This window comes from Euprymna scolopes, chromosome 2 (assembly GCF_053919585.1).
Source record: "Euprymna scolopes isolate OS-2025 chromosome 2, ASM5391958v1, whole genome shotgun sequence".
NCBI lineage: Eukaryota > Metazoa > Mollusca > Cephalopoda > Sepiida > Sepiolidae > Euprymna > Euprymna scolopes.
Window position 1 is genome coordinate 33,176,996 of NC_136483.1, and position 26,648 is coordinate 33,203,643.

Here is a 26,648-nt window from a genome sequence, read left to right on the forward strand (position 1 = left end):
ATGCCATACCCTGTCAAAAGCCTTAGATATATCTAGGGCTACTGCTCTACCCTCCCCTGCCCTTATTTAGTTCATGGTATATACGTTCAGAGATTACAGTTAGAATATTGGCAGTAGAACGGGCTTGCCTAAATCCATGTTGATGGTTCGACAAAAGTTTAGCAACTGTAAGGTGGTGGACTAAAGTTTGATTAATTATGAACTCAAATATTTTGGCAAAAAGAGGGAGGAAGCTAATGAGGCAATAATTTAATGGGTCAGTTCTTTCGCCAGAATTCTTGTAAACTAGTACTAAAGAAGCAGTTTTCCAGTAGTCAGAAAAGCAGGATTCATTAAGGCATTTTTTAAAGAGTTTGGAGAGAACTGGAGCAAGCTCAGCAGAGGATTTTTTTAATAGTACAGCCTGAATGAGATCAGGTCCACATGCTTTTCAGGTGTCTAGGTTTTTTATGATATCATGTACTTAAAAAAGGGTGATTTTCAGATCGTCTAATGTGCTTTCTGTCCGCAAAGGAAAATCAAGGATGGAGTGGTTTGCTGAGTCCAAAGTACAGTTTGAGGCAAATTGATGAGCAAACATGTTAGCTTTCTCGGTTGCTGTGCAAACAATCTCATCATTGTTGGATAGTGGAAAGATTGCGGTATGCATGTTGCCTCTGAGCAATGGCAGCTGTACAAGTAGAAGTAAACCATTGGGGAGAGTGGGGTCTGCTATAGAACTTCAATGTGGGAATATGTACTTCAACTGCTGCTTTGAACCAACCATTCAGTAGTCTCATTTGCACACTGTTCTGCAGGAAGAGAAAAGATATTTCCTCATGAGGCATATCTGATGTGATCTCTAATGGCATCCCAGTCAGCCTTATAACAGTATACAACAATAACAACTGAAAATTTTCAGCTAGTCAGAAGCAAAGTTTGATTTGTCAGTTTTAATGCTATGTAAGTCTGACTTTGAAAATCAACGTAACTTTATATTTTATACTAGTAGGACACGTGTACTGGTATTGCTCAGTGGAATTATAACACAAAATCAGAACAGAATTTTTAAAAGATTCTCCCTCTCTCAAAACAAATTATACTAGTGTTGTTATTAAGGGCCACCGCCAGTCCTGAAAAATAGCAGACTGGCAGCCGTGGCTTAAATGAAATCATCTGGCTTCCACTGTTGGGCATTGTCTGGCAGTGGCAGCTGCTAGAAACTATTGACTGTGATTGTAATCGCTGGCGATTACTGGCAACTAGTACTGGTTTAGGGGGATTATTAGTGTTTACTGTTAGACACTAGCTGCTTTTGTAACTAGAACTCGCTAGCAGCCATGATGCCAGTGGTGAGGAGTGATGAAGTGCTGTATTGAGACGTTTACAGGTAGACCTTGACTTCCTTTACAACTGTCACTGTCAATTCTCAGCATACAATGTCGATCACTGGCAGCCATTAACAGTATTGGCCTCCATTGGACTGCTCCAAAATGAAATGGAAGCAGTTATTTGCGTTTACTGGCTGACACTGGCTTCCTCTGCAATTATTGATTATGACCGGTGTTGGTTGGTCTATACTTCTTATTGAACTGCTCTGAAATGAAATCAACTAGTTGATATCACTTCTTGACAGAGGCGGGAACTATCGAGCAAATCGCTCATCTACAAATGTCGAGCACCGTCATCCATGGTGGTCAATGCTCTTTTAAGGTAGTTACTGTCACTTTATGGCAGGCATGGACACTGGTGTTTTTAGGCTGTTACTGCTTTATTGAATAAAACATACCATGCTATTTTTTAGATGTAATGTTCCAATTCTATGTAACCGTATACAGTTTAATAATAATCATGAGTATAATGATACAATATGTTTTTGTTAGGTGAAAGTACTGAATAGTCATAAAAATCCTAGTTAAGTAGTACTTGATTATATTTTTGCATAAAATAAAACAAATGCAAACGTTTTATTGTTAATTTATTATCTTTTTGAAAATCTGTGTTATTATGAATTATATGGTATTTGTGCGTGAACATTTCTTGTTTGTTAAATTATTTAAAGGCAAAAAAATCATTGGTGTAAATAAAGAAAACACTTAAATATGGCTGCCAGCGATTTAAAAAAAAATAAATAAATATAAAAAAAAAAAAAAAAGGAATCCAGTTTGGTAAAAAGAACATTATTAGGCAGGTTTTCAGTTGTGGCCAGTCTAAGCTTCTTATTTGCAAAATATTGAAAATAACTATAATAGATGTAATATTATTAGTAATAACCTAAATAGCAATAATAAAAACATAATAATAGCAGTAACAGTGTTTAGGTAATGTATGTGTCTATGAAAACTATATAACAATAGGAATAATAAAAAAAACAACAGTAAAAAATAAGAATAATAATGTTACAATATATGTTTTTGAAAGTATGAAGGTATCGAATACTCATAACGGTCAGCACATTTCCAGAAATAAAATTGTTATATTTGTTTTACAAAATGATAATTAAGGTTCACACTAACTTAAAAAGTCCTTAAATTTTGACTTTTGTCTTGAAAAGGCCTTGTTTCTATTATTCCTTGAAAAAATAGAAAAAAATTGAAAAAAAAAGGTCTTGAAAATTGTATTCTTTATATCCAGCAAAAATTTGTTAAAATATTAAAAAATAAAACTGAAATAAATGCCATTAAATTATTATTTTTTAAGTATTAATAAAAATAACATTAAAATATTTTTTTTTATTTTAAAAATGAAATCAAAGTACATTGTTCTGAAATTGCATCATATTACTGGGGATACAAGAGTTATGTCCCTTTCACACAATTACCTGAGGTTTTCTATATAATAACATCGGGTAATTTCATGATAAAGAGGTGTAATTCTTTTACCACAATACCGAAAATTTTCAAGTAAATCCATCAACATTGGATCATGCGGCCTTAAAGACTACCTGAACATATTGCAGACCAAGCTGAAGCCACTGACATTTGCAAATTACAGATAGTTGGAGAATGTCCCAATGTTTTTTTTTTGTTTTTTTTAAGTATGTTAGGAGTGTGGAGGAAAAGAAACTTCCCATGCTAATCTGCAAATCTGATAAGAGAATTTGCCAAGCAACAAAGGACAAGCTTACGATTCTAAAGCTGCAAGTTTTAAAATTTATTGCAAACCATCTTCAGCCCTTCCTGAGTGTTTATCAAACGGACAAAACCATAATGCCATTCCTGGCAGTAAACCTGTCAGATGGTCAGAGGATTGATGAGGTGCTACATAAGATCTGAAATTGAAAGTCTACATGTATCTGATGAGACGTTGAGCAAAGTAGCTGAAGATAAGGAAGTGAGGCTCAATTCAAAGAAGATGGAAGTTGGGTTCCTTACAGAAAAGAGCGTCAAGGAAGCCGCAAGGAATGGAATGCCTGAGAAACAGATACTTGCCTTCAGAATTAAGATAATTAAATTTCTTTATAGTGTGACAAAGAAAATCCTATATAAATACCCACTGTCCTATTCCCTTGTTAGACAGCTTTCGTCTCTCAACCGAAAACTGATGGCTACCAAGCAAGTAGAGTGTAAAAGACAATTTAAAAGTGTATTAAATATTCTTGTGCACAACAGGCAACTAAAGGAAGAGGAGTGTGATAGTGTCCTGCAACAATATGTTACTTTTCTTGAGCAGATACCTGTCATTGGATCTGAAAAGTTTGTTGGGTTCAACCACAGAAGTGAAGATGACAAACCGTTCACAACCTACATGGCTGATCTTTGGTACAGCAAGCTGCTTAAAGTTGTGAAGACTGTTCTGGTGCTTTCTCATGGCTAGGCTAGTATCAAGAGAAGATTCTCTGTGAACAAAGAAATGGAGGTAGAGAATATGAAATATGAGACTGTAGTGGCACAGAGGATCATCTGTGACCAGGACAATGCAGCCAAAGGAGTTTGAATCAAGCCCCAATAACCAATCCCCTTATTGTCTCATGCTCCATGACTAAACAAAGTTATATGTACTTGGAAAAACATAGAAAAGAGACAAATAAATAGACAAAACTCAAATTGACAGATGCCCTTGCTCTGCAAGCAGAGAATTCTGGGAATTTGAATCTGGCAGTCAAATGCTTTCAAAAAGTCAGCCTCTGAAAAAAAAAAAAAAAAAAAAAACTACTAAGCTCAAAGAAATGCTTTAAACTAAACAATAAGAACTGAGAATGATTCAAAATCACTGAATGACAAAGTTAAGCTGTAAATACTTGACCAGTTTTGTTGCGCATTAGAGAACTTAAATAACTGTGTGAGCTTTTAAAACTACTTCATGAAACAGAGATAAATGAAAATGACTTTTTCTGTTAGCAATTAAGTTTTTTGCTTTATTATGTCATTATTTATACATAAAATTTTTTGAAAACTTTAATTATTTTGAATGGGAAGGCCGTGAAAAATCTTAACACCTTGAAAAGGATATTGTAAATCTGTATAAACCCTGGATAGTGTTAGGTGAAAGTACAGAAAGGTAAGAACATTAGTGTTCGCTTTCCTCCTAGTATTAGCTTCAAAAATAAGACTCTTAATAAAAATGAATAACCGGAGTATTAATAGTAATAATAAAAGCAATAAAAAACACAAAAATATTAGCAACAATAATAATAACAATAACTATTAGTAATAGTGTGACAATGTAAGCTCTGTGTTTATACAAAGGATAAGAAGTCATAAAGTCTGCTTCCCTCTATTAGCTTGTCACACGGTGCATTGAAGAAATGTCAGCAGATGTTAAAAATCCAATAATGTCCACCTGCAGTAAATTGCAATATTTTTCCATTACAATCAATAAGAGCAGACTCAAGTGATGCTGTACATTTTTCTATGTTTGTGCAAGAAATGACTTCTACTTTTCATATTTTTAAAGTTTATTCAGTTTATTCTCATGAAGAGAATCATAACTGGATCAAATATTTTTGAAGCTTTGTTCATAATGAAGATAGAAATGAAATTTGATTTCTTAAAGTTTATTGGAATCAAAACTGATGGTGCTCCAGCAATGGTTAGGGGGGGGGGGGTCTTTGTAACACTTCTATAGCAACATATGGGAAAACCTTGAAATTAAATTTGTAAAAAAATCATTGCATTATCCATCAAGAGACATGGTGTACCAAGTCCTTGAACATGCAACTGTACATACATAAGTGTATGTTTGCAACTACTTGTATTTATGGGTGTGTTTCATTTTTTTGTTTGTGTGTGTGTGTTTCATTTGACATACAATTTTCAATAACAGTTTCAAACGTACACATCATAATTTCATCCATTTCACTTCAGTTGATATTCTTCACTTTGAAGTATTTTGACGTTCTTAGAGGAAAACTAAATTTTTTAATTTTAGATTTTCTTTTGTTTTTCTGATTCCTCAGTGTTTATTTTAATTATAGTTTGAAGTGTTATGGTTGACAGGGGTCTGCGTATGTGATTTTTTATTCATGGCTTTCCTCCAGCCCGTGACCCCTCATTATAACATGATCTTACCTGTGGGGTCGAATGTGTTGCTGACTCCTGATTTAGAAGAAACCGAAAGAAAGAATTAGCGCTCTTCAAAATTTGTATAAGGTGAATGGCATATAATGACAACAATTTTAACAATTCATTCATAATAAAACTTTTATTCAAATTAGAAATGTCAAATGATAATGAAATATTCCTTGGTTGATTCCAAGTCATACAGGAATCAATGACAATGACTAAGCTGCTAAAACATCCAAGTTTGCTTTTAGTAAAGTTCTTTGAAAAATATTAAGATTTCATATACAGAATTAAAAATGAAATTAACAAATATATATAACAACAAGGTTAACATCACTGAAGCATTAATGAATATAACAAACTCTGAATAATCAAACCTTAATTAGAAGAATGGAAACAAAGTTTTAGAACTCAAAAGTAAGAATTGGTGTTACTTAAACTTTGGTAAGTCATACAGGGATTATGCATTCTTGCTGAAGGAAGAATAACCAATGTACCATGACTGTAAGATGGTAGAAATTATAAAAACATGCTCTCACTGAATAAATTGATTTTTCTCTTACAAGTGAAACATTTTACTGCTCAATGAATATAAAAGAATTGTTGGACAAAAATTAAAGTAGATGAGATAATATCCTTTCTAAAAGTACCCAAAACCAAAATCTTATTTTAATTATATCTGACAACTTTTAATGTGGACACATAGATCTTTAAAAAATATAAATGATGGTATAGCTTGATTAGACATTGAATTATAACGATTCAAAGTTTGTTGGAATTATAATTAAAAAGTACAGGCTTCAAACAAGTAAGTCCTTACAAATGTATCTTTTGGTAAATAAAAATGAATCAGAATGAAAATAATTATCAGATCAAACCTGTTTATGCATGAACAAAATCCCATTATCCCTGTATAAAAAAAAAAAGTGCAGAAATGACATATAAGTGCAACTTTGACTGCTCATATGATTCATTTCAACAGCTAACACACTGAATTTTCTTAATATGATACATGAAATGGTAAAGCTAGATCTTTTTCAATAGTAAATCTATAAAAAAAAATAAACATTTTAGACCAATTAAAAACGAACAGAAACACATAAAAAATTTCTTTAGTATTTCATTCAATTCAGATGAAAACTTTTATTCATCTGGATTTTTTTTTTTTTTGATTTTTTTTTTTTATTCTGTTCTTTTTTTTTTTAAGGAAATTATAAAGTAGTGATAAGGATGGCCATAGACTCTCTGTCCACACTTTTGAATGGTGTTGTGCCTAATTTATTTTATGATTATTTTATAATAATTGTAAAATTTTCTGAAATTAATACATTTTTCAAAGTGTGTGTGCGTTTATATAACTTTGAAAAATATATTAATTTCAGAAAATTTTACAATAATTATAAAATAACTATATAATTAAATGTTTCAAAATGTTACTTTAAGGCATAAACTTGTATTAAAATGTCTGGATTCGACATTAAGTGATCCCCAAACCTCTTTATATAACCATAAACTACATCCGGTGATGAGGCTCGAAATTTAGGAGCTCTGGAGAATGTTAAGTCACCTCTTAGTTGTCATTACTCCCAAATCCACTCTGACTCAGGGTGGTAGTATTTATTAGGTTGCCTGTATTAGTTAATTAGAATCTATCATTTGCAGATTATTTACAGAACAAATTTAATATAAAACAGAACAAGTCTTGTAAGTCCACAATATAAAGCCCAGTTGTCTGTGTCTCTGTGTGTTTGGCTAAAAATAAAAAACAATAAAACAAGTACTCACAAAGTTGGTATTTTCTTGATTAGTGTTGTCCTGAATGAATAAAATCTAAAATTTAAAAAAATATATTTTTTGACCCTAAACTGACACAGATTTAATAGGATATGAATTTGTTTACCAGCCCAATTATGAACTAACTAAAAGGAAATAATCTTGAATTTTTTTTTTTTTTTTTTAATCAGTAAGTTAATTCCGTTATGCTAGTTCATTCCTTGAGGAATCTGTAAAAAGGAGGTCCATGTATGTGTCCAGAAAGAAGAATAGACTGGGTAGAGAAGAGAGAGGTGGAGAGAAGGAAAATGGGTGAACGAGTACAGTAGAGAGATAGTTTTAATAGAAATATGGGTACTTATGCATTTAACGAACCAGACATAACTCCGCATTTGTTTGGCTTTGTCCAGCGTATGACGTCAACAGTTCAGGTTTTGCTACTGTCTGACGAAACATGGTCATAAGCCAATCAAAACGCTGTGCGATTAGTTTTAACTCGACACACGTGCGCGCACCAAGCAGCAGACAAGAATTTTGATATGGGCGTTCGAGATGGCGGCGACTAGGGATCTCCAGCGTGAATGTGGGTTGCGGTCACGCCACACAATTGTGGACGGGAAGAATTTCCTGCGAGATATATGCCAGGATTACTTTCTCAGGAATCCCCAGCAGATAGGAGGCCTAGGCCATACGGTCGAAATCGACGAGTCTGTCTTCTTCAATCGCTGGAAACACAACGTCAGCAGACGTCTAACATCAGTCTGGGTCTTTGGTGGATACGCCGACCCCGCTGAAAAGGAGGGTTTTTTGGTTAACGTACCAAATAGGAATACCGAAACCCTCCTTCCACTAATAAGAAAATACATTCTGCCGGTGACCACGGTCGTATCAGACTGTTGGATGGCTTACAGCAAAGTGAGAGAAGAGGAGGGGTATCACCATTTAACGGTGAACCTTCATCCACTTTGTCGTCTGATGCCCTCCAAAAGTCTGAGGAAAATACATCCTCCTGAGAAAATATGTTTCTGTCAAAAAAAAAAAAAAAATCTCGCAGGGATTCTGGTTAAAAAAAAAAAAAAAAAAAAAAAAAAAGTTTCCTTGTTCCTGGCAAAAAAAAAAAAAAAAAAAAAAACTTGGTTTAAAAAAAAAAGTTTTCCTTTCCTTTTTCTTGCGATTTCTTTTTTTGTAAATAGTTGGGAAAAAAAAAGAAAACGTTTCATAAAAAACAATTACTAACTATTATTTGTTTAAAAAAAAATATCCTACAAATATCATTTTTATTGGTTATTTTACGTAAATAGTTGAAAAAAAAAAAAAAGTTTCAGTAAAAAAATTTACTAACTATTATTTATTTACAAAAAATGTTTTATGTATTTGCAAACAGAAAACAATTTCAAACAATAATACTAATAAAAATAAACATAAATGAACGATAGGTTTTTGCTTTTTATTTATTTTTGGATGTTTCTATATTTTACAATTTCATTTTACAGTTAGTTTGTAGCATTGTTTTTATTTTATCGGCAACACTCAGTTTTATCCGGCTGTTGACGTCATGCGCCGGACAAAGTCGAGCAAATGCTGAGTTACGTCTGGTTCGTTAAATTCACAAGTACTGAAATATGTTACTCTATTGAAAATTGAACAAAATACTTGTAGAACATTACATTTTCACATGATTGATAACATTTATTGGATGTATTTCTACAAGTATTTTGTTAATTTCGATTTTTTGAATGATTATTAAGAGTCTACATGGCTGTAACGAAATTGACATTTTTTTTTTTTGTTCTAATTCAACAGACTTAAAATTACTTTTGTTTTGAAGTAAATAAATGCTTTGAAATAAGCTAAAACACAAAACATTTACTAGGTAGGTAGAAGAGTAATTTATCATGCCTTTGATAACATTTATTTGTTGTTTATCTATTTTTTCACACCCCTTTCTTGTTTTATTAACTCTTGTCATAAATGACCAAAAAATTAATATACAAACGTTATATATGGCCGAGAAAAGCGCACACACACATACAATCTTATTTGATAGTCTTATCCACAGATAATGCACAAGTAACATAATAAAGCTCTGCTAGTTCATAAACAAACAATTTAGAACATTTTTCATGCCCCTCCTTCTCTGATGTGTCATAACAGAAATCACTGGAATTGTAACCATTGAACAAATAAAGTATCCAAATTGATAAAGTTTTCATTTTGTCGTTTCAGAGGAAAACCTTTAAATATTACAAATTTATTTGAGCAATGCTTTTACAAGTTATTTAAATATTTATATATATATATTTTTAAATACGAGTTATATAAATATTTTCATTTACAAAAAAAAAAAAAAATTGAAAATCAGTAAAGAAAAAAAAATTTTTTCTTTTTTCTATGATTGTAATTTTTATTTTCAGGTTTATTGCCGTATCAAACCAGTGGCTGACCCTGAGAAAACCTGCCTTAAGAGCATTGGTGAGAATCAAATCCAATTAGTACAAGTAAGTTGATTTTTTTTTTTTATAATCTAATATTTGTTTCAATAATTCAAAACCAAATAATTTTTGTGTGATTTAAAGGGGAAATATTTTACTTTATAATATTTCTTCAGTTTTTGAAAATATACTTGCTAGAATTCAGTTAATATTAAATATAATTAGGAATTTTAGTTTTTAAGGATTTAAAATAAATTGCAGAAATTTATGCAATGATTTTATAATTCTAAACGTAGAATATCCTTCGAGTTACATAATTAATATATTTTTTTTTTTTTTTTTTTTTAATCAATGTCCGATGTTATTAATCTCCCTCCCATGGCAGGATGCTATGATACAAGAGTCAGAAAGTCAAATTTAAAAAGCCAGCACACTAGAGAAAGAACACTCTAGCCTACAAAAAACACTGTCAGCATACCAAAATAGGGGCGAAGCCTGGCAGGGTGAATCTAGAACTGCATAGGACCAGAGACATACAAGGTGCCTTCAATGCATTTCCAGACTTTTTGTATGGGCACTTTTATTGATAGTACACACATGAAACTCTCGTTCCCTTCAAAGTAATCTCCTCTGTCTGCAATGCACTTGTTATACAATTCTAAAAACTTCTGGAAGGTGCCATGAAAGTCCTCTTGTGCGAGTGTGTCCATGACCCTCGTCACAGCATCTTTCATCTCAATTGTCTCATAATGACAGCTTCTAAGGTTTTCCTTTGAGCTTAGCGAATAACCAAGTCACAGGGAGCAAGGTCTGGACTATAGAGAGGGTGAAGAACTATCTTAATACCCATTTGGTCAAATAGTCTACAACAAGAATGGAACTGTGGACTATTGTATCACACAAATCTTCTGCATCTTCAGTTCTTTATGAATAATTGTGTGTACAGTCTCCACTGACATCAAACTGTGCACTTATTGTCTCTATAGACATGCAAGCGTCCTTATCTATGAAATGTTTTATTTGGCCAATCAACTCTAGTATTCTGACTTCCTTACTCCTCCTACACCTCTCATCTTCCCTCACAGACTCCTTGAATCTCTTATGCCACTCAAAAACTGATGCTTGATTCATGCAAGATGGGCTAAAAGCAGTCTGAAGCATGCCATACATTTCTGTGGCATTTTTTCCAAGTTGAAAACAAAATTTTATTGCATATCTCTGAAGTGTCTTCACGTTCAGTGTTTTATTGCATATCTTCTGAAGTGTCTTCACGTTCAGATTGCATTTTTGAAAGTCACCAGTTGTGACAATCAGGCTTTAGTAGGGTGTATTCCAATTCCTGCTGTAGCTGTCTATTTGAACCTGAAATCATAAAAATTGGTCCATCATCTCATAAGATATATAGCAATAACATACGGAATTTTAAAGAGTCTATGACAATTTTAAATGCCTGTACAAAGAACGTCTGGAAATTGATTGAAGGCATCTTATACCTGTCAACTAGTGGTCCTGAGTATGACTTTAAAAGACATTCAGTAGTAAGATCACATTTGGAGGTTGTGGGGAATGTGGAGTAATGCCTTAGTTACCATTGCTCCCAGATCCACTTTGGCTCAGAAGGCTGTTAGGGCATCAAATGCTACAAGATCAGGCTGTCTGAAAATATTAGCTTCCTGACCAAAAATGCACCAAACATTACAGGCAACTGGAGACTGCTTGTGGACTTAATATTCTCTTGACATTTTCTCCTTTGAAGGAAGCCGGTTTAATCAACCCTTACCATGCCATACAACAACAATCAATAGAGGAACAATTTATGTCCCGAAGGAAAACCTTCAGCTGATGGTTAAAACGACATTTCTGGTCAACGCCTAAACATTATAACGTTATTGTAATTACATTATAACATGTTATTGTAATTACATTATAACATGTTATTGTATAAAAAAAAAGATTTCATGTTTATACAATTTTCAATGAAAAACTTGAATTAAAATGTTTTTCTAAAATTCAAATATTTTAAAGATTTTGATACAAATTGTTTTCTATGTTAAATTTGTATTTTATTTTTATTTTTTAGAATTTTTTTTTTTTAGAAATTTATGTCAAAATAACATTTTTGGTTTAAATAATTTTTTTTTTTTTTTCAATCTCTTACTAGGACCTAAAAAATTCTCAACAGAGAGAGGTAAGTTTATTTTGCAAAATGTTTCATTATTTACTTGTCAAACATTTTACAGGTTATAAACATTTTTATTTAACTATGCTAACCTGAAATAGGGTTGCAATGATTCTTTTAAACTTTATTTTGTTACTAACCTGGGTAGCCGGCGTTGTTGCCCAGAGGTGTGTTGAGCAAAAAAAAAAAAAGTGGTAGTAGGCAGGCAGGCAGGCAGGCTCGAACCCTTGACGCGAAGGTGAAAAAGAAAGTGAAAAAAAATCTGACATCTTACCGATGTTCCAGGACGTGATCGGAAGTCTAAAGCATTCAAATTGAGCGTAGTCAATCAAAAACAAAAGATAACTTTCAGAAATAGCATCGGAAAATCCGACCCCTCCCTGTACAAAACTGCCCAGTTGAGGGTGAAGAAATGTTTTTTACAAATTTTTCAATATTTGTTGTCCGAAGGGTAGAGCTTCAAAACGATACCGATCTCCTGAAAATCTGTCGCCTCTGTCAAGTTTTAGGCAGACATACAAACATACATACATACATACATACATACATTTACGCAGACAGGTGATATTTTTATTATGGATTACCAATAAGCATGCTGTCAACTCTAGGAAGGGAAGGGTCATTATGCTGCATCATACTTAGATAGGTCAATTTTTATGGTAGTGCTCTACCAAACTGGGTATGATCATGATCATAAATCACATCTGCTGATGATCTGAATTTGGGAGTTGTAGAAAGTATGAAGTTGTTGCCATTGCGTTCAAGTTCACTCTGTCCAAGAGTGGTAATATCTATTAGGATATTAATTAGAATCTATCATTTGCAGACTATTTACAAAAATTAAAATACTGTAAAACACAGTGTGTTCTGTAAGTACATAAAGAGTATTTGTTTGTATGCTTGAATTGTACAATCCATACGAATAAAACAGATGTATATGCGTGTGTAAATATTTAACCAATGAAGTTTCAAACTATTAATCACATAACACTGAAATTAACAGGAAATAGTAATCATATACCAACGATGGTTTATAAAGAGTAAAATCTTTGAATGAATAACGCATACAGAAATATGTCAACAAGTTGAAATGCAAAATGTTTCAACTTGCTGACGTATTGCACAAATTCATTCGTAGCTTAAAGTAATTCAATTTAAAGTTTTTCTTATCTATCTGTTGGTAGCGCAAAACAGAGGGAACACAACTGGAATGTTAAATGTTTTAGTTTCGATTCTTGCTTATGGCACCCAAGTCATTTTTTTTTAACTTTGAAATCAATATCATATATTAGGGATGCTATAACATTCAATAGATAATTGGCTCTGTAATAATAAATATGAAATCTGCATGAATTAAATTTTACTTAGTCATATTTTATGACTGAGCAAGGTCAGTCGCTTTCTCTCCCCTCTATTAAATAAAAAAAAAAAAAACACCTATTCATTTAATGTTACTTTCCCTTGTTCAGGCGTCGGTGTTTTTTGATACTATGTAAGCTCATTGTCCAGTTATCACAGTTCAGCAGGTCAGGTGTCTTCAAATTCCACTCTGTGGTTATGTCTAATTGCTTGCCATTAAGTTTCCTTAGCGAGCTAACCTTCCTGCAATGTAGAACATTCGTGCTTCTGCAATGGCTTATCTATGAGGATGAACATTTCCCATGATCATACCAGTGTTCATCCTTAGAATTAACTTCTATGCTAAATTCCTCTTGACTTGATGTCTTGGGTTTGGTCATATCTCACATTGTAGATCCATCTAATTATGGATCTGTTGTTGTGCTGCACGCAGGTAAGAGAGGACTGGATGAGAGACCCACATTCACTGCCATATATCCTGATACTCCTGACATGGCTGCTATACAACTGACTTCGAATGTAGAGGGAGACATTGCTGAAATTGCCTTCACTCTTGTGGCTGTACCAAGTTCACATCCATCACCTGCACCCAGCATGTCTTCTAGATAGCAGAAAGAGTCTACTACCTTCAGGATATTGTCATCTTATTGTAAAGACTGCATATATTAATTCAGCATCTTCTTGAGACGTTTTATAAATAAAAAAACAAATAAAAAAATTTGTCTATAAACTTTATATATTAGATTTGTACTGAAGTTGGTTAAGCTGGTTTCATCTATCCTTACCTTCGCATTCTTCACGAATCTTGACAATTTGATGTCCGTAATTGAGGTGATTTCTAGCCACTTGTTGGATGAGCAAATATAAAAGTATGTAAGAATTAGAAATAAAGAAAATAATGCAGCAACACTAAGCATTTCAAATGTTATGGTAAACAAAAAAGAAAATATTAGAAGTTTTAATCCTGAATTTGTATCCATCGCTGATATTTTATTTGTGATGAGGTAGACTTTTTGATTTTTCTCTAGAACTTATAGTTAGTTTTATGGTAGATGCTTAACTGAGCTTCAATTTACTCTGTAAAACATTCATAACAAATATTCATCTCACCACGACTGTCAACAATTTCCTTTACTAAAATTATTGCCTAAAATGATTGTTTTCAGTATTATCCTTTTTGAGTAACCTGTTTAATAATTAGTTTTTCTTTTTCAGTATATATACACTTTCCAACAAGTGTTTGATGAATCTTCCTCACAAAGCGAAGTTTTTGAAAGAGTAGCTTTGCCTTTGGTGGAAGATCTTATCAATGGAAAAAATGGTGAGTTTTTTTTTTTTTGTTTTTTTTTCAAAGGTATGTGAGAAAAACAAATATGGCTTTCATGATAGTAGGAATACTATTTAAATTACATTGTGTCCATTTGAAAGTAGAATTAATATTAACCCTTTACTGCTAAATTGTACTTTCAAGTTGCATTTCAAAAATCACCTGTATAGGAAATATTTCTTACTCTTATAACTTGTCATTCCAACTGGTCTTCAAAGTACAGGTTTATGTATGGTTCAACATTCTGGTGATTTTTTTTTTTTTCCTTTTATCCCCTTGATTCAAGAAGAACATAAATTCATGATTAAAAAAAATTTATTTATTGGATAAAAAAAATTCTGGTGGTAAAAGGTTAAGGATCTTTATTTAAAATGTTTTAATAATTATTTTTAATGTACTTGGAGATGTTTTCCCTAAGCCCTAAAATCAATAAAGTCTAGACCATTCCTGTAATGGCATTTTCCTTATTGATTGTGGTGTATTGCTAGTCTTATACATTTCTAGGAGGTCCTTCCTTCCAGGCTTTGCCTTCACTCTTTGAGAAGAAGTTAGTTTACTGCTAATTACCTGAGATAACCCTTCTGGGGAATGCCAACAGAGATGTCCAGGAATTTTTTGCAGGTCAGTGCTCCTTCTTGAGGACACTGAGTTTTCTCCGACCCTTGTCCCACATTTCTTAATGTGAGAAATAAATAAACATGATCTGTATCAATATGAAGTCTCTTCGATACCAAATGCAACACTTGAGTTCATTAACTTTCCTCCCCATCCGTTCTTTTGCTCATTTTCTTTTTTATTGGCTTAAAGCGTTGTCCATGTGTACGCTAAATCTTGCCCACGTGTGAGAGTTCGATATCACAAGTTTTTAAAACATCCGTGGCAGCCAAAAATTACTACAATAACAGGCAGGGGCAAATTCTTGTAACTCAAGATTTAAATCTACCATCTTCTTGGTTTGTCCAATCACAAGCTCTCAGTCACGTGACCAAGTGTATAAAACATGAAACCAGCAACAAGCTCTCTCTCTTTTCTCCCTGCTGACTGGCAGCAGACATCGCCTGGAACTTTAGCCCGAGGCTAATGTGAGTACCACAAGCCAACATGGCTATCTTCACACACGACCTTTCTCATACTACGGGACTCTTTAATCCTTTGTCCACAGGTGGCACACGCCTAAACTTTCTTCATCATGGTACAGGACTGCTCACGTCGATACATAGACTAGATCCACGTTCCTACAACATTTAAACACATTGAATACTTTTCTCTTTCTTTCTCCGTTAACTGACCTATCTAATCTACGACTCAGGACTGTCTAATCCTTTGTCCCAACTACCACTGACTACAACACGTGTACACTTAACTATCCTCTCCTTCAACAAGCCCGTATAATATTCAATCTATCTTTACACACAAGAATACTTTAAGCTACTAACCCGTTTCTATCTTATATATTCTAACGAAGATGACAAAGTCGCTTTTAAATATTAGAAAGAGACCTCCTTTCTTGTCTTCATTTCTACACGTTGTATTAGAGCAGTCATTTTTTTGCTTTTTCTTTCCGAGATACCCACACTCGACATGACAGGTGTGCTACCGCTTTATAAGTAGTTTCTTTTATTACAATATATTGTACTGTGGAAAAGGAGGTGGGTCTTACCAAAAAATATTTAAGAATAAATCCTGTTATATTTGAGTTGATTCTTATTTTCTCTTACAGGTTTGCTCTTCAATTATGGTGTGACAGGATCAGGAAAGACCTACACAATGACAGGCAGTCCTAAAGATCAAGGTGTTCTGCCCAGATGTTTAGATGTCATATTCAATACGATTGAATGCCATCAAGCAAAGAAATATGTAAGACTAATTTTTTTAAATCCTTGTTTTATTATTACTCTCATCTTTAACGTTGGATTTTTAATATCATTGGAATTTTGTATGTGTATGTCATGTTGCCATTTTTATTTTAACTGTTTGGTGCTTCTATAGTATTGGGCACAAGTGAAAATTGCAGTTCTGAATACGTTATTATTAGTAATACACACGGACTAAAAAAACCCTTTGGATAATCACAGATTTCAAGGTAGTTCTACTAAAATAGCCATATTTTTTAAACCAAAGCACTTCAAGTCTTCAAATTACTACTGTTTTGTTCGGAAATGAATATACTTTCAAATGAATTAATAAATATGAATGTACATTATATATTTTAAGAGTTTTAAGCAAATAAAGTGATAAAAATGTGAACGTCATAAAATGGCGTTTTCGGTAAGGTTTTGTAATGACCCCCCCTGTTTTCTAAAGGTCCGTACCGTGATTGTATGAAGAATTTCGTCATGAAATTTGGGAACCAATCAGTAGAGGTGTTAATCTTAATACTGTCAAGTGTCCGAAATATTTTTGACCATTTCTTTTTTTGTTGTGTTAAAAATAAGACTTTAATATGACTAGTATCGAACATTTTGAAAAAAAAATTCTTCGGACACCCAGTAGTAAGTAAATCAATCTTTTTACTATCTTTATCAATTAAAAGTATTATTTTATGTTGAGTAGGACCGCGGTAATTGATAATTTAAAAGGACCTACCCGAAAAAAAAATTGTTGCTATTTCTCGAATTTGGTCAAATGAAGTACTAGCAGCAGCAGCAGCTCCAGCCTGTAGAATCAGCCATAGCACAGCACAGTGTATAAACAACACGCGTTCTTTAATTTTTATTCAAGAACGAATTAAGAAAAACATGAAAATATGAATATAAATGTTCTTATATGTTTAATTAGAGCTATTTTGTTATCAGAATAACATTAGTTTAGAACTATTCGGTTTTCAGAATGTATAATAACAATCCCAACCAATTCGGCATTATGAATCTGTAGCAGTGTCAGAATCTTTGGGAAAATCGCCATTGCAAATTTGACACCCCTAAGACAAAACTGCGAATAAAATATAAAAAGATCGTAATTTCTGTTTTTAAAGTGGGTTTTTTATTTTATTTATGGAATATACTTCCAAAATAAACTATTAAAGTTGTTTCAAACATAATAAAAATATTATTTCTTATTTGTTAAAAAACCGTGTTGACAAAATATCCGCTCGCGGTGATTGAATACGCGGACATTCATTGAATCTGTTGCAATTTCTCACATTTCTCGTCAAATTTAAAAACATGGTTAAAAAAACAAAATAAACTTTTGTAGATTGCATGCACTTTTATTCTTTAAATTAGTTTTGAACAGCGAATTAAAACAATGTTTTACTGCGAACAGCCACAAATGTTTTTTTTTCAAAATCAAAATAAGTATCAAAATCTCGTTTATACATAGATTCGAAAAAGTTGTCAAAAAACAAATATATAACAAATAAATATTATCAAAGGCAAGATAAGTTACTTTTCTACCTAACTGGATAATTTTCTAGTGTTTTTATTTAATGTAACATGTTTATTCAGCTCGAAAAACGTACAGTGTTTACCGATGTATTGGAAAATTAAAAATGGCGCCCGGCCCGACTCTTTGACACGGTAAGTTTGAGAAAAGGAGTTAAAAATAAAAAAAACTATACAAAATACTGTTAAAAACTCACCGAATATATGTCAGCCTATGTCACATGTCACGATAACATATATTGAGCGAGTTTCTAGCAGTATTTTGTCTACTTTTTTATTTTTAACTCTTTTCCACAAACTTACCGTTTCAGGAGTCGGGCGCCATTTTAAATTTTCCAAAACATCGGTAAACACTGTTTTCAAGCTGAATAAACATGTTACATTAAATAAAAACACTAAAAAATTATCCAGTTATGTAGAAAAGTAACTTGCTTTTGATAACATTTATTTGTTATATATTTGTTTTTTGACAACTTTTTCGAATCTGTGTATAGTAATACAAACCCTCAAAATCTATATCAATATTCTTGAAATTTTAAAAGAAAACACATCAAACTACAATTAGGAAGCTTTTTATTTCGTTATTTTTTTTTTCTACTTATTAAGCGAAAGATATTTTTACAACCTGCTGCAACGTAGTATAAACGGCCTATGGAATTAACACCTTCAACCGCGAAAATAGAAATCAACAAATTTATGGAATTTTCTTTGAAATTTCGCAACGCAGTTTCTTATTAAATTAAAACTAAATATAACATTTTCTGACTTATTTACCTGTCGAATACACACACACACACATATATATATATATATATATATATATCTTTCTGTAAAATATTTATTTGAAATGGAAACGGCATTTTGCAGTTAAGACAACAAAACAAAAATGAAGTAACGGTTCGTATTCCTAAAACACTCTTTAACCCTAACAATAACACTAAGTTCGAGTGGCAAGCCCCCCCCCCCCCCAATAAAATACCTTTGTAAGCCACATACAAGCATCTAAAACAAACAAAAAATAGATCCTTCCTTAAAGAAAAATACACATGAAAATAAATTGGTTAACTGTCCTAAAATGCTAGAATGACCAGGAAATGGTGAATTATTTTACATTAAATTTTTGTGAAACTAACCGCTCCCCCCTCTAATATTGTTTTTGTTAGCTTTGTCTCTGTCAAGTTTTCAGTATGTTCACACATAATTTTCCTTAGCCCCTACAATTAATTCAAAGTCCGAATGGCAACCCTCCCCATATTCCCATTGCATAGAAACCCTCTTAAAACTACACATAATCATCTTAAAAAAAAAAAAAAAAAAAAAAAACAGTTAACTGCCCTAAAATGCTAGAATGACCTATATTAGGAAATTATTTTACATTCAATTCTAAAATAATTTGTTTATCTTTCATTAAAGTTTTTCATGGCATTTTATACATAATTTCCTAAAAAGGTAGAATCACATTTTGGAGGGGTGGTCAGGAGTTGAGTGGGGTTAAACAGAAGGTGTTAATCTACAATAATACCAAAGAAATATTGCAATATATTCATTTTTAAATGGTCTTATGTTTAGATTTAAGTTTTTTGTACATAAAGCACATTACAATTTAACTTTGAGTTCTCCAACTTCTTTTCTGTTTATGGATACATGGCATTTTTAAGGAATTGCTGCATATTTATGCACATTTACTGCAGATTATTTGGAAACCATAAACTTTGGGAGATTTTCAGTTGCATATTCTGATTCCTTGTACAAAAATACACTTATATGGTAAATTTCATTTCTTAGTCTTGTGTTTTAACAAAAATATGACATTTTTACTGAAAAAGTAGTGTAAAAAATGTGCCGAAACGCATATGGTCTTAAAGAGGGAAAAATATCCAAACGTGTGAGGCACAAAAATAGCCATAACTTCCTTAATTTTTATCAGATTTCAAAAATTTAAAAAGATTCTTTCTTAGCTCATCAAGCTCTTTCTATGCATACCAATATTGAAATATTTCAAGCTATTTCAATTTTTTCATGTGTATTGCTATTATTATATCAGGAAAAAATATAGATATCTACACCTAAACTTGTGAAAAATTATTTAATTAAAGATAAAATTAGTTTTATTGTATTAATTGACATTAATAAAAGCATATATTCTGTAAAGCAGAGATATATAACCCTGTCATTTAATCAAGTAATAAGGAATGGCATATGAAATTGATTTTAAATAAAATTCTACTTGATAATTTTTCCTTTTAGCGAGGATACTTATTTTTGCATGATGATTATATCCAAGTTTTTATTTAAAATGTGATTTTCACTTGTACCCAACTATTTTTTACAAAATATGTTGCCATTTTGGTATGGCAGTTATTGTAAGCATTAGTGAAAACAAGTCATTTTTATTTAAGATTTTAAAAATATTCAGGCATATGTACAGTAAGCATTTTGATTAATATATTATTTATACTTGAGATGAAGTGGGATTTATTATCTCTATTCTGATCACAATATTCTCAAGCACTTAGGATTAGTGTACGGGTTAATGTAGGCTTATATATAAATATTATTTTAATAGTATAATCTTGTAAGAATGGTGATATCAGTATATATGAAAGCTGGAAAATGAAATTTTTAATTGGTGATACAAAACTCAGATACAAAATTTTTCTTTGAACATTTTCATCTTTTTTTATTTTTTGCTTTTTCATTGAAATATTTAAACAAGAAACCGAGCTTAAATTTTTTTCTCTTTTTCTCTCTCTTTTTTTTTTCTTTGAATTATTTCTCCATTTACTAAAGGAAGAGTCTATGTATCCAGTGTGATAATCTATGGAAGTGAAATCTGTTTAGTAAGGATTGAGGACATACATTGCATGGAGAGAAATTATATGAATGTGTAATGTGAGTTTTTAAGACGTGCTTGTTTCTGATGCTCTCAGAGGACGATTAAATCCGTACAGTATAGAGAGATGTGTACAGACACATAGACTTCAATGCTATGACCACGTTAAAAGAATAGATGAATTCTTAGGTCAGTGAATGTAAAACAATTGAGTTAGTAGGTTTAGTTGATAGGGAAAGACCCAAGAAAAGAGGAAGTGATAAAAATGAACCTGAGGGATAAATAAAGAGATGGCGATAGGTTATTTTGGAAGTTAACTTCTTAAAGCCATCCAATATATGCCAGTATGTAAAATGAACATGGAGTTGAATATGAAGAAGATTAAAAATATTTTTTTGTAGAATTCAACAACTGTTTGTAAATACTGATTTGTTTACATAGTATTTGGTATACATCATAAGTCCTAAAATACATTCAAATCTTCAGTGATGCACTGCTATCTATCAATTTTGGCTCTTGTTCTGAATTTCCCCTATATTAAAAAAAAAAAATTTAAATATGATGTGCATACCTGTGACAGAATAAAAATATATTTAAAAAATCACTTGAATTAATCAATAGTTTTATTTTTAACTAAGAAATTTAAATTTTATAAGTAAGCAAAAAGGAATTGTTTTATGTTATTTCAAGAAATATAAGGGATAACAATAATTCAAACTAATGAGATTAGTATTGTAATATCTACTATTTTCAATTAATCGCTTTTAAATTTTTTTAAATAATTTTCTTTATAAAAAATAAAACTACTTGATCAATTCATGAGTTTTGGAATATGATCTTTTCATTTCATTATGGGTATGTACATCATACAGACTTTTCTGTATTTTTGTTTTTTACTATGGGGGAATTCTGAACAACCACTGAATTTCTGATACTTTCACATTATATTGGCTCTAGCAGCTACTTCAATTTGAAACCAGATGGTCAATGTCACCTTGATAGCTTTGTGCTCTACATATTAACATTGCATCATAATTATAATTTGGCAGATAAAAAACATTTGACTCTTTTAAATATAAAAACTTTGGTCAGCTTCAGCCAATGAAAATGCTCCATTTTAAACCCTTCTGCTCTATGAATTTATTTAATAAAAAAAAAAAAGCTAATTTCTGTAATTAGGCTTTGATTATAAATTATTAGCTTAGAATGAGAAAATGATAGTGTTAACATCATGCTAGCTGAATGTGAATCTCTACTGTTTGCCACTTCAAATTTTTTTAGAAAGTTTTTATCCAAATCTAATTTATAGTAAAAATTGGTCAAGTTACGGTTGTTTGTTAATCTCTATAGTAATAAAATCGTGTGATCACTTTTCATGTGTATTCCTTTGTCAATATAATTTTGCTCATGACACATTCAATTCTTTTTATTTACTATTAATCAAATATTTATTGAAATCAAAAATGCAATAACATAAAATAAAACAATTTTAAAAAATAATTATGTTGAAATTAAATTTACTGGACGACATTTCATTTTCTTCATAATAAGATAACCATTTTAATCTTTTGTTAATAGCTGAAAAAAAAGTCAATTGTTTCACAATCCTTCAAAATTTTACATGAATTTGAGTGTTTAAACTGAGGAATAGAAAATTTTTTTAGCTTAAAACAAATTCTCATGTATTAAAACAAAAGTATTGGAAGTTATTCATATCCAATAATTTTGTGAGATTAAAACATTATCTTAGTAAACTCAGTAAAAACACCATAATTAAATTTAATTTTTAAAATTCTAATTTAAAAATCTAATTGGTAGAAAAAACAATGAATGTGACTTGTAAGCAATACTGAATACAGTTAATTTTTCAGTTAATGTTGAATTATTTATTTATAATAACAATATAAAAAAATGTTTACTGTTAAATTTATTCTATAATATCAATGGTAGCGATTATTAAAAAAAAAAAAAAGTTTAAAAGTATTTAATACTTATGAATTTTTTAATTTCAACAAAAGGAAATATTTTTGTTTCTAAATTGTTAATGAGCTTACATTTTTAAGTGAAAATCTCTTAACTTTCTCCTACTTCTCCTTCTTCCATTCCATCCTCCTCCTACTTGCTCTTTTCATACTAAAGTATCACAGAAAGAGAGATACCTATATATTAAGATTTAGATTTGAGATCAAATGTTACATCTTCATTTTTTTTTCATTGCAGGTGTTTCAGACAGATAGTGCAAATGGTTTCACTGTTCAGAGTGAAGCTGATGCTATGACAAAACTTCAAAATGACATCATGCCATCCACATCAACAGTTCCAAAGACTCCAAAAAGGTGTCATAAACGTTTTTATTTTGCAAAATATACTTTAAAGTTTAAGGTTTTAATTGTTATTTTTTGCTTCTTTATTCATGTTTAATATTTTAGTTTATTTTCTCCTTTGAATATTCCATTTTTTAGACTACGTCTTGTAAATCAGAAGATATTTTATTTCTATGCTTATGAGTGTTTGACTTTGACAATTTCTTATAAATGAACTGTTATATCTGGTTTTATGAAAGATTTCTCTTTCATCTGTGTCTGAATTGTCCTTTTGTTCATCGTTAACTGTATAATATCTTTACCTGCCATAAGCATAGTTGTAGTTTATAAGAGATTTAAAGACGTTTTATTTCTATTCTTTTTCAAATCATTTAAAACAAAAAAAAAGTACTCAAATCCCCTAGCAAAAATTAAATTGAAGGGAAAAAACCAATTCAAGAAAATTAAACTGACTTTTGCACTTTTTTTTTCATTTGGGCTGCAATGCACCATTTTATATTAATATAATACACCAACTCTGGCAACTGTTGCACTATAGCAACCGTTTGAATTTTACTTGTTTTTGGTTGGATTGTGTTAGTTTGTTAATAGAATTATATTTCATTTTTTTTTTTTTTTTTTTTTTTTTTTTTTTTTTTTTTTTTTTTAGAGTAAATTTATTAAGTTTTAGGAAAAAACTTGTTTTTTTTTATTTATAAAATATTTTATTTGGATTATTTTGTTACATTCATTCACAAACTTTGAACGAATATAATCTTATGCCTTCTTCAAGTGCATATTTTCAAACTTGGAGACCTGTGTGGAACTTTGAACTGAACATTTGATTTAATTTTGTTATTCTTAGTTATTCTTGCACGCCTAAAAAAACTTTCAGCCTCTAAAAAAACTTTCACTTAAACCTGATTGTTAATGAATACTTTTAAGTTCTAAGTGACAGCCTTTCACCATCACCACACGTTTAAATTTTTTCTCTTATTTTTTTCTTGTTTAATCAACCTATTTGGTATAACTTTAAAAGTGTTTACAAATGGATTGAAGGTCAGGGTTTAATCCTTGATAGTCATACCAAAGACTTAAATGATACTTATGCCCCCTTGCTAAACACTCAGCATTATACAAGGAGGATCAAAAGCAAGTGGAGTAATCCTAGGAATGAAATGGCGCCTTCCCCTACATCTCGATGTAGCAGCTAATGAAAAGGGAGTTAGTCACTTAGCTCTTCTCTTGCGTTAAAAAACTTCAACTGAAATTGATAAGTTGTGGTTAAAATCAGAGAGAAAAGGGAAACTGAATAGAAAAGAAATCAATTGTTTTGAAAAGTAATTATTTTTCTTCAAGTCAAACTTTAACAGAATTCTTAGTTGGTTGTACAATATTGTTCATATGAAATGGGATGCTTGGATATGTGGCAAGGATGCAGGATGCACACTTAGCAGAATCTCATTTTTCATCTCTAATAATTGAAATAATGCCAAAATATTTTTGCTATCTCATTTAAAAAAATTTTTTTAACTTATGAAAAAAAAAAAAAAAAAAATTACCGGTACACTTTTATTTTTATTTTTGTCTTAGTATAAATGATATTCTAAATTGGTCTGCAATGATTTGTTCTAACTTTTGTATGTACATTTTTCTGCAGAGACAAATCTGAATTTGTTGAAAGTCGACGTCTCCGAGATAAAACCAAGGTAGAAGGAATTAACAACAGATGTTTGTATGCCGTCTTTCTGTCTTATATCGAGATATACAACAATGGAATCTTTGATTTGCTGGAAGAATTAGTATGCGATCCGATTGTAGGCTACAAGTAAGTAATAGTCTCTCTCTCTCTCTCTCTCTCTCTCTCTCTCTCTCTCTCTCTCTCATTTAATGCATACAAGTTTCCTTTTTAATAGTTTACTGCCTCTCACATCCTTGGGCAAGCCATAATTGTCTAATAAGAAACCACCATGTAGTCCTAATCTTTTTGATCTGGAAAAAGCATATGACACTTCATGGAGATATGGTATCCTGAAAGATATTCGCAATATGGGAATTAGAGGAACCTTAGCAATGTTTATCCAAGAATTCCAGAAAAATTCAGAATACAAAAAGATATACACAGACAGATCTAGAATAATAAATGGAACGGGCGCAGCATATACAGATGGGCGAAGCCAATGCCAAATACAGCTGCGCCTAATGACACCTCAATAGATACAGCTGAATTACAAGCCATCAAAATGGCACTCAAATTCATCAAAGACAACAACCAATAAAAATTTGTTTTATATACAGACTCCCTATCAAGGACCATGTATCATGGCCCTTGAAGAGGGAAAACTAAACATCCCTTCATCACAGAAATAACACACAAATACAATGAAATAATCAAAAAAGATAAAATAGCTTGGATACCAAGCCATGTTGATATCCTAGGAAATAAAGCAGACAAACTAGCTAGAGAAGCCACATATACACTTAAAAAGAAAAATTAAGGAATACCTGAAATACAAGGAGCAAGAAGTATGGAACACATGCACAAAAAAACAAATTGTGTGAACATCAAACAAAAAATAAAAAACATTAGAGGGATAAAGAGAAGAGATCATACTACGCATCGGAGATACAAAACTGACCAAATCCTACATGATCAAAGCGGAAGAAACACCCAAATACACACTCTGCAACTGACAAATAACAGCTAAACATATACTGATAGAATGTAAAAGGCACAAACATATCTGGAAAAAATATTTGGAAACAGCAAACACTGGAGAAGTGTTCAAAAAAATAAAATCTCAACAAATTATAAAATACTTAAAAGAAACAAAACTGTCCAAATTTCTCTAAACCAAACAAACATTTTACTTTTGAAAACAAACTTTTCAAGAAATTGACAACAAAAACAAGTAAACCTTTTCTTGGCATAAAATGATCCCCAGAGGTTGAAATGTTTTTAAACAAAAACTTATTCACTCCTTGGGCATCACAGAATTCGACCTCAGCCCTTTCTGTACTTTTATTAAAAAACAAAAAAAATTTCTTCTACCTATTCTACTTCCTAACCCCCACCATTTACTCAAACTGTCTACCCAAACCCTGTTTTGAGTATGATCTCAAATTACATTCAATGATGAATTTGGAAGCTTTGGTGAGTTTGAAGTCAACATTTAGCTGCCGACTTTTCATCTATAAAAGAATTTTTTTTGAAAGAATTGTTTGAAATAACTAAAGTAGATTTTATAATATTTTACCTAAAAGCAAAAAAATTTCTTGAATATATAAACAAAAAAATATCTAACATTAAACTAATTTTGAAAAGCAAGATAAATTTTGAGTCATCGTAAGAAAGTGTCTATGTAAATTGACCAGCATATTCAGCTATTAACAATTTTTTTAAATCAAATTATTACTAAAAAGAAACAAATTTGGACAAAAGCAACTGAATGTGAACACAAAAATAGAGAAAATAGAATCTTTTGTTTATGCAAATTATATAACCAACAGGACCCATGGAAATTCCACAGAATGAGAAATATATTTAATCAACAAAATATGTTAAGATAAAACTGA

At 31.3% G+C, this 26,648-nt stretch overlaps 1 protein-coding gene across 1 annotated transcript in view; it reads left to right on the forward strand.

Annotated features, from left to right (window-relative positions):
* LOC145290658 (kinesin-like protein KIF23) overlaps window positions 1-26,648 on the forward strand; it is a 118,656-nt gene that overhangs the window by 22,339 nt on the left and 69,669 nt on the right. Inside the window, exons 3-8 of the mRNA XM_080136501.1 lie at window positions 9,671-9,754; window positions 11,850-11,876; window positions 14,442-14,547; window positions 16,274-16,410; window positions 22,990-23,105; window positions 24,733-24,900. Coding sequence (XP_079992627.1) covers window positions 9,671-9,754; window positions 11,850-11,876; window positions 14,442-14,547; window positions 16,274-16,410; window positions 22,990-23,105; window positions 24,733-24,900 — 638 coding nt within the window. The remainder of the gene's footprint in view (window positions 1-9,670; window positions 9,755-11,849; window positions 11,877-14,441; window positions 14,548-16,273; window positions 16,411-22,989; window positions 23,106-24,732; window positions 24,901-26,648) is intronic.